The following is a 13,010-nucleotide window of genomic DNA, read 5'->3' as shown; positions in this document are numbered from 1 at the left end:
ATTTGTGCTTCAATTTGTAAATAATTTTATCTTGTAAGGATTTTTTTTCTTTATTTGCTCATTTGTATCTCTTTGACAAGTTTTTGAAACTTAAGATTTGGAGTAGAAATCTTAAGGATTTGTAAGGTTAAACCTTGTCCTCAAATGTTGAACAAATTAGTGAATTTGGGAAAAATCCTTAGTGGTGGAAAGCTAAGGTAGTAGAGTAGGCAATTGGGGATGAACCAGTCTAAATTCCTAGTGTTCTTTATTTCATTCTTGCCTTTGCTTTCTCCAAATTTTTAAAGGCCACTTCACCCCCCTTGGCATTTTTGGTTTGCTTCATCGGGCTTTCAATATGCATTAAGATGATGCATGTGTCTTACATTAAACCTTGAAAACGTTTGTAAGTCATTGTAGCGATAATTCTTATACCCATTGAATTAAGTCACCTTGGGACAATCTTAACTAACTAGTAAGAACATGGATTTTCATCCAATTAATGTGTGAACCTAATTCCTTAGGCATTCACACGTACTAATAATCGCCTTATGTTTGGCCATCATTCTAATTTAAGCATAGCTTCTTGGGAAGCTACTTAACTAAAATGATCTTAAATATATAACCATCAACTCAACATCTATCATTCCATGCACCACAATTGAGTTATCATGAGACAATCTCAAAGAGTAACATGTATGACTAGTTGTCCTCTATGAAAGAAAAACTTCTTTTTATATCGCATGATAATACTTACAACGTGGCCAACCAACTATCATACAGTTACAGGATAATTCTTTTTTTTCTTTAAGAAATCTCCTCAATAAAATCCACATGACAACGTCTACCTTGGGGCAAGTCCATTTCATGCCATCACAAGAGATCATCGATGAAGGTCGTAGGTCTTGTTTAAGGACCTTCTTCCACTCAATATTTTAAAAACATGAAAGGTTTCATGTCCGGTTTCAATCATGAATGTTTAATAAATGCATGACGAGTACATATGCATGAACATACTTTGAAGTCAATTTAAATATCATCATGCTATCACAGAAAAACATAAAATTAACTGACTCGGACCAACCAATGTTTCCATGATTCCATCCTAGAAAAATAATAAATAAAAATTACAGTTATGATCCCAAAACGTACTTTGGGTCTTTTGGGTGAAAGTCAAATATCCTGATTTTTGGGGATTTCCCCAAAACCACAAATGATGTTGTCAAATTGTTGTTGCCATCATGGACTTCCACTGCCACCACAATTGATGTCACCATCATTGCTGTCGGGTTGTCGTCATTGCCACCATTGACGACTGTCGACCACCGTTGTCGCCGACCAATATCGACCACCGACAACCCCCGTTGCCGGACCACCATCGGTCTTTTGCCAGTTGGTTGGGCCAGGTTTGCATCATCTCGATCAGTCTTGAAAATGCTAACTAAAATGTTTTTAGTGAAAATGCTGACTAAAATGTTAAATTTTTAAACATGGCAGCCTGCATGGTAATTCATATGTACTTCATGCTATTTTTTGAATTTATAATTCTAAAATTATTTGTTTATGTGAAATATATACAAATAGTGCATGCAGACTGCCATGTAGGTTGTCATGCTAATATTGTTAAAATATTTATGTTTTTGTTAAGAAAAAAAGGATTTGACTCTTTTTGAAATGTTAATTATCAAATTATGTAATAAAAAAGAGTCAAATTGATAAAAGATATAAATGTTGAGGAAAACCTTACATTGAAATGCTATTCCATAATTAACCTTCAATTTTATATTAGATGATTAAGGTGAGTGAAAACCTCTAAAATTGAAATTAAGCGCAAGTCATTGAAATATGGATTGTTATAGACAATTGAAATTTCCCAGAAATCTTTGTAATGCTGAATCTAAGACTTTCATAGCAAGTGCTGTTGACAAGGCATGAAAAGAAAAAATTGTTGCCATATCTGTAACGTGTTTTTTTCTACCAGATTGGAACCCTAATTCTGCAGTCCATCCAATTGAGAAACACTTAGATGACCTTACTCTCTCTTTATTTAATTGTTAAGAAAATAGAACACATTAAATTAAGAATCGTGACAAAGATATGTTTTGAAATTTATGCCTAATTTCTAGAAACATGTTTTATGGTGGTTTGATTTGAGTGGTCAAGAAACATGTGAACGACTTCATTATCAATGTTATAAATGTAAATGCATGCACCTTGTTTTTTCAAATCTTTAACCCTACTACTTGTATTTCTAAAGCTCAGTGTGATTAGAAAAATAGCTTGGTGAGTAAGAGGAATTAATTTTATGTAAACTTCTATTAGTTCATTCTAATCCTTCTTTAATATTTATATTTGATATTATCAATCAAGTTTTAGTACGGCTTTAAATCCTGAATACAATCACCTTATTGTCATGTATTTCATATTAATAGTTCTAATCTTTATTACATTTCTTCTAAAATAATTTGATTCTATATTTAATTATTTGAGCATGTATTTTATTATATTGTACTCGTAAACTTTTAAAATATATTCTTATTTATGAGGTTTTTAACATATATTTGATGAGTTAAAGCTATATACTAAATCAAAAGAAAATTATCTTTTTTTTGGACGAATTAAAAAATTGTCTTAATAATTGAAAAAAAAAGTAGTTCCAATTATTAGTATTGAATCCCAAGCGTCTAGAGTACAAAAATAAATTATCATGTGAATGAGAAAAGAAATAACCTAGTTTTGCATAATACAGGAGGGGTAGGTATAGGGTTTGAACTCTGAATTAGGTGACAAGAGATAAAGCAATTAATGAAGCTATATTATTGTTTTTCTTTTTCAATGTTGTGATATATATATATATATATATAAAAAAAAACCTGATGATCCGAGGGGATCATCATCAGCATATGATATCTAGAAACCATGACATGCAAAAGCATGAGGAAGAGTGGCTCGATATAGAGGTGAAGACTTTGTAATGGAAGAAAGGTTCAAAAGGTGTTCCCTGAATTGATTGCCATTGAAGGGGATAAAGTGATTGATACTTTCCAATCATGTGTGCTAAATCCTCCATGAAAACTGAAAAAGCAAGTCAGCAAACGCGGTTTCTATCTCTCTTTTTGCTCAGCTGCTGTTGCGGTAATGCTGAGTTTAGAAGCTCAGGAAAAAGATGTGTAAAAAGGTCAAAAGAACAAAGAAAAAACAATTTGCAGATAAACCCAGATTCTTATGGTAACTTTTGAAGTTTCAATATTGGTTTATATAATATTCACAATGTATTTTTCTTTCTTTCTTTTTCCGGGCCGTTTTCACAAGCCAATGTGCTCTTGTAACGTGTCTCTTCCTTCTTTGGTTCATAGAGGGTTTTTTCTTTTCTTGTTTTACTTTAAAAAATAATCACAAAACTGATTTACGGTTCACTCAAGCTGGAGGTGATATTTAAGTACATCTCTCTTGTAAGAGTTATGACTCTTAAAATTTGATCTCAATCCAAACACACTGCTTTTTTTCAAATGAAAAAAAGAGACAGGTAGAAAAAGCATTGCCTTATGTTTGAAATTAATTCTAGAAACCCTGATGGAAGAATGCTATGTTATTTAAATATGAATATGGGTTAAAAACTTTCATATGTATAATAACATCAAGAAAAATTGAGTGCGCACGTCTTGGACATATTTTATCCGACACTAATCCAAATCCATCTAACATAGGAACAAACGTACTTTCTCAGCGAGGGATAGGCAAATGTTTCATTACTACAGGGGCCTTACTTTTGGTATTAAGAAGGAAAGGAAAAAGGATTCAAGGAAAAGTCCAGAAACAATTTGGGTCCAGTTACGCTGGGTTTCAGCTTATATCAACAAATAGAATGGTCTGGTCAGAAATATACAACTCAAAGAAGGCTTGGGAAAAGAGTATGAATGCCAATCCACGAAAGTAACTTAAATGCAAATGCAGGAAAATTCTTCAGCAATTCCTTTTAGACACATCACATGAAAGGAAAAGGAAGGAAGCACTTTGTCGAAAAAGGATTGAACACACTCAATCACGTAATAGTGGGCTGGACTTCACCCGACCACCTCCGCGTTCATCTATTAAGTGGGAAACACACCACCTTATGAATTCCAGGGCCCATCTATTGTGGCATTTTCAAGTAAATTCCAATCCTTCCACTACATTTACATGTAAATTTTCAGCAAATCAAACAAGCAAATTGGATTGGTTGCTTTTCAGGCCAACTTTTATTTTTTATGCTTAGTTTCCTGCTTTAAAACAAAGACCGTCTCTATGGCCAACAATTGAAATCTCACTAACTTGATAAGTTCCAAGACAAAAACTAAGGAAATCCTGACCAACATAAATATTAAAACTATATCTACACATTACTAAAGGGAGAAAACAAACATTTTAACCAATGCAGGCCATGTCTCAGGTGGAGTTAAAACATGCAAACCAGACTGTGACTTACAGTATCCCTCAACTCAACTCAACTCAACTCAACTCAACAGTCCAGTTCATCTTGTCGTCTATAAGACCCATCTGTAGTCTGGTAAGCACAGAGTAGAGCTGTTGTGCAACAGCCCCAAAACCATCTACGCCATATGGTACCCTGCACGTTTTGAAAATCTTTACATCAAATTTGATTTCTTCCACCACTGAATGCGAAATGGACAACCTACTTCAGCGTTTAGGGAAAATGCAAGTAAAATAGCAGTCTTGCTTTATCAATATAATGTTACCTATGGCTTCAATCACTTACTATTAAATAAAGTTTACAATCATAGAAATAGAGTGAAAAATTTGTAAACAAAAATGACATTTTCCTGTACTCAATGTTCATCTAAAAGGTAAGCTCAACTGTGGACTCCTAATTTTCCATACAATTGGGAAGTTTAAATTCTATAGACATGAAAAAAAAAGTAACTAATGAAACACTATATGCCTACCATCTCCATCTTTGTCTCCAACAATGATATCGAGACAAGTAAAAATTTAAGACTGTAAACAGAACATGAAGAAGCAAATTACTAACTAAAGAAAAAGACATTTACTCAATTGCACATGGAATTTACCTTTTACCCTTGTATGTAATGCTGCCAACAGGCGACACTACTACTGCTGTCCCTGTGCAAAACACTTCGTCAGCATCAAGCAATTCATCTACTGGCACAAAACGCTCCTCAACCTGCATCATCAGCAGAATTAGAATTAGGGAGTGATCCTAAGAGCTCCCTCAGACACTCGGTGATTCAAATGAGCTACTATTAGGATGTCATACAATAGAAAAATTGAAAAATTTTACTGACTAAATCAGGAGAGACCATGCATAAAAAAGCAGAGAACAGAAATGGCTGCATCAAGTATTGAAGAATGCCTACCAACGAATTCAGAAGATATAGACAGGTTAAGAAACTTTATAATCAAGGAAAATAGGCAGTTTTCTTTTCCCTGTTCTCTTTCTAAGATTTGCAAGCCTTTACCTCTAAAAAGGGATTCTAAGCGACAAAGAAAAGAAAGAAAAGGATGGTAACCACTTTGAAACACTCCATAAGAAAAAACATTAGACAAGAAACACCAAAACTATTATTCACATTAACACAACAGCATCCACATGCTGTAGAAACCAAATAATACACATTCTCCATGATCAAACAGCTGAATTTTGAGCCATAGGGATCCTGTAGAAAGTCTTTCTGTATTTTGATTCCTGAATCATTAATGTCTAGGAACTTCTATACCAATCAACAAAGAATATGATTTCAATGTGCATATTATGTATAAATCCATTTTTTCATCAACAAGTCCATAGAAGGCAATGCAAGGACTCCAGGAAAAATAATGAAAAGAACTTCAGTTGCCCTCCATTATCAAAGAATAAAGATTCTGTAATGCCAACTTTATCTTGCGATAGTAATAACTTGAAACTCTAATAATTAGGAGACAAACCCTTCGATGTCAGGTAAAGTGCGTGCAAATCCAATTACATGCATTCCTAGATATACACGGTATTACTTTTAACACAATTAATTTGTCAACAGTCTTCCAAACTGCAGAACAAGTACCTGGAACCCTTGGCTTCGAGCAACATCAATTATACTCTTTCTTGTGATGCCAGGTAAGATTGTTCCCTTTATTGCAGGAGTTGAGATGACATTACCCTGAAAACACAAATATTAAGTTAAAAAAGGAAGCTTTAGTGTCAACAGCACTATCTCAATATGTTTGAACTCATCAACCACCATTGAGTACAGAAAAATAAAAAACAAGCCTTAATTAACTCTGAGATTAAATCCTTCAACAGATCATTTAAACCGCAACTATTTTACCGTAAATAGATTAAACAAAATACCCTTCAACAGATCATTTAAAACTAATCATTTTATTTGATCAAACTATGCAAGTATTCAGAGATACTAAATTTAACAAAGATGAATTCTTAGCATCTACAACAACTGGCTGTAGTGAATAAGCAAGAGTCATTTAGCCAAGGTCGAGACAATATGGCAACCCCAATTCTTAGTTGAGTGTCAATGAAAGACTACAAAGATGGGACTCTTTTGTTATTATAGTACATTACGCAAACATTCAGCAAGGAGATCATGGTAACAGAATGGCCCACTGATAAAGCATGGTTATGAAGTTTCAATATGAAGACACATACTTGTTGAACAAATGGAACAAGGTTTTCTAAGAGTGGGGGAATGCAGAAAGGTAGGGGCAATATCCAGCTAAAACATAGATTGCTGTTTAATGCATCTATATATTATAAAATGAGTGATGTAACAAAGCATGGTTATAAAATATTAACTACGACAATAGAACATAATACCTTCACCACGAAAATGTTGCAAGAAGAAACTTCCTCCAAATACTTTTTGTGAACACAATCAAGATAGAGAACATCAGAATATCCTTTGGCCTTTGCAGCAGATTGTGCCTTCAGAACCTGCATATGATATTAAGAGACGGCATTAACTTGTAGAAAATTTAATGAGTTCAATTGTTTCACTGTCAAAAGCATTTCAACTGCCAAAGGCAAACAACATGGTAATGGATTCCCAAGCACCAGAAAGCTAGCTTACCGCAGCATAATTCCCAATGGTTTTAACACCCCCAGTGCCACCAGGAGTGGCACGATGCAATTCATGCTCCACAATTAAATTTATTGGAGCAACACCTTCCTGGAATCATATATAAATTATGGTGAATGAATACATCATACAATGGTATGCCAAAACTATTAAAACAAGAAAAATACCAAAGAGTAAACATAATGCAAATGTTTGGCTAAAGAAACTAATAGCTTAATATTATCAGCCTTCATTTGAGAAAGAAAATGGTAGAAGGTAGAAGGCTTTTAGACTAAGCACAATAACAAATGGTTGTTTCTCATAAGGATCAAAACACAAACCATCTTCATCAAGTACTAATTTATGGAAGTTATAAACATAAACCAACAAACCTTTCTAAAATATTGGCATGCAAAATTAAGAAACTTAATCACAAACCAGTCTCTGGCTCAACAAGGGTCTCCACATGTGGGAAAACATTCCACATAAAGCAGCAGTTCATTTTTCTATTCAAATGTGTTACATAATACTTTCAAGATAAGTTATTTTGCATACAAAGTCATGCTCATATTTTCCTCCAAGGTTACCTATAAAGATTGAACTTTAAGCCTTTCATGGTTATATAAATAAGAACTCTAAACAAATTATAGAACTAACATTCTCTCTTAAATTTAGTCCCTTAAATTTTTATGAAATTACATGTTAGTATGATGGCAAAATTGCATTTTGGCCCCCCAATAATTTATGATTCATCTCTGACCCCCTCTAAAGTAATCTTCTGGCTTTGCCCCTGCTTGGCCAAAGAAATGGAAATCTGATTTAATCTTATGCATAACTAAAAATCAAGCAAGGAAGATAGCAAACCTTAAAATAGTTTCCAACAGGTGAGACATAAATAAGGAAGGTGTACTCAGGAGCAGGTGCAAGACCAAGTACAGCTCCACTTCCCATGAGCAATGGCCTGATATACAAGGACCCTTTACCTGGTGGGGGAACCTGTAATGAGAAATTTAACAATCTACTCATAAAACATGTAAATCAAATTGCTAAACTGGACATGCTTCAAATCAGGGATATTAGTTACCCAACGTTTGTTTGCCAGGACGGTTTCCTTTACAGCTTCCACAAACTGGTCAACAGTAGGTGCTGGCATGCACATCCTCTCTGCACCCTGCCTCATTCGAAGAGCATTCTCCTCAGGGCGAAAAAGAAGAATATTACCGTCTTCTTTTCTGTAGGCTTTCAGACCTTCAAATAATCCCTATAGACACAAACCAAAAAATGATGTTCAGAGAGAAATAAAAGAGAACTGCTATATCACAATGCTTAAAGACAAATTAAAACATAAGTTTTCCGGATAAAAATGGGGTCTGAAGCGAAAATTATCTTAGAGGACATTGAAGGCAGGATGAACTCTTTCTTCCTTTTGCTTTTTTCAGAGGAGAGGTGAAGGAGGTCATTTTATATAACAACAATTTATAAACTAACTTAATTTGTAAGCATCTGCAAATAAGAATAGACACACAAATAAAGCACAGAAATTGTCACATAACCGTACGTCCTGATTGGCAATGTAGAAGAATGAAATCTAAGAGAAAGCCGCAGATAAAATTCAGGCATGAAAATTAAGAAATCTGACCTGCCCATAATTTAAGACCCCAGCTGAGGGATTTAATTCAATATTCCCAAACCGTTGTAATTCACCTTTAGAGAAGTTTCCACCTTGAGAACATTTCATCATATACATATAATCAGTAGGAAGTAACCCAAATCCAAGATTGTCCCACTCTATATCAGCTAGTTCGGATGCCTCACTACTGCATTCAACACACTTAGTCAAGGCACAGAACAAATAACTGCCATGTAGGGTAGATATAAGCAGAGTAACAGATGAAATTTAACAAAATTATTAGATGATACCTATAGGCAGAGGAAATTTCAAGTGGATACTCGTTTTTGATTATTAACACTTCTAACAATAGTAGTGCTAGGAAATATCATTCCTCACAGAATCACTCCATGTTGAAAAGACTGTAGAGCTAAGCTTAAGAAGGTTGGCAGGATTTTTAGGTTTGCTCCCCTATTGAGATGTCTTAGAGAACATGGCTTGGAGGCTAAGAGTTCTACTTCTTCACCTTTATCTAGAGTACAAGTTTTTTTTTCTCTCCCTCGACTCGTTGATCAAACTGTGCACTTGCACTTAAGTTTACAAGGAGCACTCTCCTTGCCAAAATGAGTTAGATGAGTGTAGCTTCCACGAAACTACCATTATATCCACTATCTTCGTAACTTCTGTCCCATTACTTATACAAGTAACATGAACGTGTTTTCATTCACTCTCATTACCCATAATTTATAACACATAGTTGTGTTTTCATTCACTCTCACTACCCATAATTTATAACACATTGTTGTGAATTAGCCCACATCTCTCCCACATCCTATCAAGTATGCCACTTGTTTCATAATCATTCTTTAGGATAACTATTCTGGAAAAACTATAAATGGAAGATCCAAAGTTTCATCAGGGGACTTTTGATCTTTTGGCAAACTTTAGCCTTCTAAAATCCTCTCTACAATTATAATACCCACGGTAGGTCCCATCTTTCTAAGCCCCTTATTGCATCCATCACCACAACCGACCACCGCAGTTGTTTTCTTGAGCCTGCTCCAATCTACTTCTTTGCCATCTCTCTACAACAACTTGTTTTGCTAGATTGTAATGTCTCCTCACCTTAACAAAAGAACTTGGAGACTCCACTAGGTCGAAGCAAACTTTGGGGTTAGTCATGGAAGCAATAAGGGGCTGAGAAAGATGAGACCTACGATGGTTATTATGATTGTAGAAAGAAAGTAGCAAAGAGAAGTTTAGAGAGCTAAAGTTTGCCAAAAGATTCCCAATGAAACTTTAGATTTTACATTTATAGTCTTTCCAAAGTAGTTATCCCAAAAAACAATCATGAACAACTAGCATATTTTATAGGATGTGGGAGAGATGTGGGTTAATTTAAAAGAACGTGTATGGGTAATGAGAGTGAGTAAAATCACGTTCATGTTACTTGTGTGAGTAACGGGAAAGAAGTTACGAAGATGGAAGATTAGTTTCATAGAAGTTACACCCATGTAACTCATTTTGGCAAGGACAGTGCTAATTGCAAACTTAAGTGCAGGTGCACAGCTTGATCGAGTAGAGGGAGAAAATACTCTAGAGAAAGGTTAAGAAGTAGAATTCTTAACAGTATCCATAATCCGTATTTGAGCCTCCAACCCATTCTCTCCAAGACATCCCAGCAATGGAGCAATCCTAAGAATCATATTTTCTAACAATACTATTGACAAAAGCGTTAATAACCAAAAACGAGTATCTACGCTTTGTTGAGTTATTTTCTTGATCTCTCGAGGAGAGACTTAGGATAAAATGGAACCAATAACCCATTTCTTTAATACTAAAAAATAAATTGAACTTCCAAAATTTTTAGCATTTCTTGTGGCTTCTCTTGTTATATAAATTTCCAAAATACTAGATGATGATTGCATTAGTAACTATTTAGCATCAAGGTCCATTTGCAAGCAGTCCACTCTGCTGCTATAAAAGGAAACGCCATCAGCAAATGGTGCGAAATACAAATTTTATTAGCCCAACAATAAATAATTAAATTAATCTTACAGAAGCAGTCATATGTTTAGCTACAGATAAATTTAATTTTTTTTAAAAGCATTTTCCATATGCACCTAAACATTATCTTCTTTGGTCATGCAAAAGCGTACTAAAATGAAGTCTAAAACTATTTTATTTACATGCTTTTCTTTTTTTAGCTTTTTAACAAAAGCAAGAATCAGTATTGTCGAGGCATGTGCCTAGGTGCACCCGCACCCTAGACCAACAAAAAAAGCACCTTAGACCCTTGAAGACAAGATCCATTTGATTAGGCACATACCAAGTGTGTCTAGGCATGCATTTTTGTAAAGTTTTAGGCATAAAAATAGAGGCCATCTGATTGAATTTCACTTTAATTACTTTTGTTTGCACTTTTTTCATTAGATGTACCTTTACTTGTGAGAAAGGGATAGTATCAAACTGTATACTTCTCAATATTTGAGTATTGAACTATAGACATGGACAATAACGAAATCATACATATTGACAGATGAACTAGACTACACTTTTAGAGTTTAATATATGTCTTAGCTATTTACACACTCGAATACAAAAACTCATATATCACGATTACTCGCTTAAGCTTAAGCTAGCCCCCTTTTTTTGGCGCCTAAAGCAATATAAGATTCCTAGAACCAGAGTGCACCTTGTGCCCATCACAATACTAACTTTAGTATTTTATTGGTGCTTTTGCTATTTACTTCCTATGTAATAAAAAAAATGAAAAAGATTGCCATTAGAAGAAAAGAAGAAGAAGAAAATTGCTATTAGCTATTTGCTTTTCTTTTTTGCTCTCCTATCTTTCAATTGATAGAAAAATTAAAACTTTAAAAAAAATAGTTCTTTGATTGACAAAAAGGGGGGGGGGGGGGACGCTAAAGAAGGGAGCTTAATCGGAAAAAGGAACAATGCACTGCACAAATCTAATGCGGTTTAGTCATATAATTTGAAATTTTTTAATCTTAGCGTTAAAAAGGAAAAACAAAAAGTACGCACCTATAAGAATCGGATAAAACAGCAGCATTCTTAAAAGGAGACTTAACTTCATGAACATAACGACCGGAAGCAGAAGGTAAAACTTGCTTATCTAACTGCAAAATAAACGCATAAGCAATTTAGCAAATAAGAAAGAAAAAAAACAGTCAAAAACGCGAGGGGAAAAGTGAGATTACCTTGAGATATTGCGGAGCAGAGAAGCGCGTGCGTTGAGGGTAGAAAACAGGAAGAAATGTGGCGGCAGCGGAGGCGGAAGAGGAGTAAAACCGTGAAGGGCTAAGAATGTCGTAATTAGGCTGGAGAGTAGCTAGGACGGCGTTGCTCTGCATCTCCCCCCTTCTCTTTGATCTACGAAATGGCAGTTTCTTTTGTAAATCTGTATTTGTTAGCTGACGTGACCAATATTTAACCTAAACCGCTAAGGATGGAAATCCCCTGCCCCCTCTCCATGACCCCGTTCCCTTTATTATAAAAGGGCCCACCTTTTTTTTTTTTTTAAGTTGCCAATAATTTTCTTACTGATAATATAGTTTTTAGCCATGGACTTTAGTTTGTATATATATATATATATATATATATTTATATTTATTTATTTTGGTATCCGAATTTGATAACTATATTTATTTTGGTCTCTAAATTTGATAAATATAAAATTTTGATGATATGATATTTTAAGATTATATTATATCATCAATTAAAAGTTAAAAAAGTTATATAAATTTTTAGGTAATGATTTGATACAATTTTAAAGTGACACATGCAGTCTTCTAATAACTGACAAGTGGTCAAATAGTTCATACTATTGGTTCTCGATTCAATCGATTTGATCGGTTCAACTGCTAGACCAACAATAATTAATTAATTAAAAATTCATAAAATTTTTAAAAATATATTAAACTAGTTCAATTTGTTCAACTATGGGTTTTTATCCTAGTTTTTTTTTAATCGATTTCAAGCAATTTTATATTCAATCGATTCAGCCCCTTTTTATGGACCAATATATCAGTCCAATCGGTCTGACCAACTAATCTAATCATGTTCCAAGAACAAGGTCATATTATTAAATCTTGACAAAATCTAAATTAAGAGACTAAAATGGATTTAATTCCCAAGTTTAAAAGCCAAAAATTATATTATACCTTTTTATAATAAAAATTACTTTTTCCTAATTTGTTTTTCAGATTACATATTAATTGCAAAAAAAATCAAATTTTAAACATAAAATTACAATAAGAAATTAATTTAATTATCATTATATTTTTAGTTTATTCGATAGAAAATAAAAATAATTGAAGATTGCCACTTACTAG

At 33.9% G+C, this 13,010-nt stretch overlaps 1 protein-coding gene across 2 annotated transcripts; it reads right to left on the bottom strand.

Annotated features, from left to right (window-relative positions):
• Window positions 1-4,189: 4,189 nt before the first annotated feature.
• On the bottom strand, window positions 4,190-12,113 carry LOC105804077 (branched-chain amino acid aminotransferase 2, chloroplastic). Of its 2 annotated transcripts, none has more exons than XM_012636573.2 (10): window positions 11,877-12,113; window positions 11,701-11,795; window positions 8,686-8,860; window positions 8,131-8,307; window positions 7,911-8,042; window positions 7,059-7,157; window positions 6,806-6,922; window positions 6,039-6,134; window positions 5,049-5,161; window positions 4,190-4,585 (listed from the first exon to the last, which is right to left on the bottom strand). In XM_012636573.2, exons 1-10 carry the CDS (start codon window positions 12,027-12,029, stop codon window positions 4,468-4,470), a joined length of 1,275 nt encoding a protein of 424 aa, XP_012492027.1. In that variant the 5' UTR covers window positions 12,030-12,113; the 3' UTR covers window positions 4,190-4,467. The 2 variants fall into 2 exon arrangements, with proteins under 2 accessions (XP_012492027.1, XP_012492026.1); XM_012636572.2 differs by having other exon boundaries at window positions 8,686-8,863; window positions 11,877-12,111.
• Window positions 12,114-13,010: the final 897 nt, after the last annotated feature.

Source organism: Gossypium raimondii, chromosome 11 (genome assembly GCF_025698545.1).
Source record: "Gossypium raimondii isolate GPD5lz chromosome 11, ASM2569854v1, whole genome shotgun sequence".
Classification (NCBI taxonomy): Eukaryota; Viridiplantae; Streptophyta; class Magnoliopsida; order Malvales; family Malvaceae; genus Gossypium; species Gossypium raimondii.
This window is presented reverse-complemented; position numbering and strand designations above follow the sequence as displayed.

Coding starts and splice junctions, on each gene's coding strand:
- LOC105804077 (XM_012636572.2), bottom strand. CDS start 12,029: ATGCAGAGCAACGCCGTCCTAGCTACTCTCCAGCCTAATTACGACATT. Junction 8,864..11,700: donor GTTTTATCCGATTCTTATAG/GTGCGTACTTTT, acceptor TGTTGAATGCAG/TAGTGAGGCATCCGAACTAG. Junction 6,135..6,805: donor GCAACATTTTCGTGGTGAAG/GTATTATGTTCT, acceptor TTGTGTTTTCAG/GGTAATGTCATCTCAACTCC.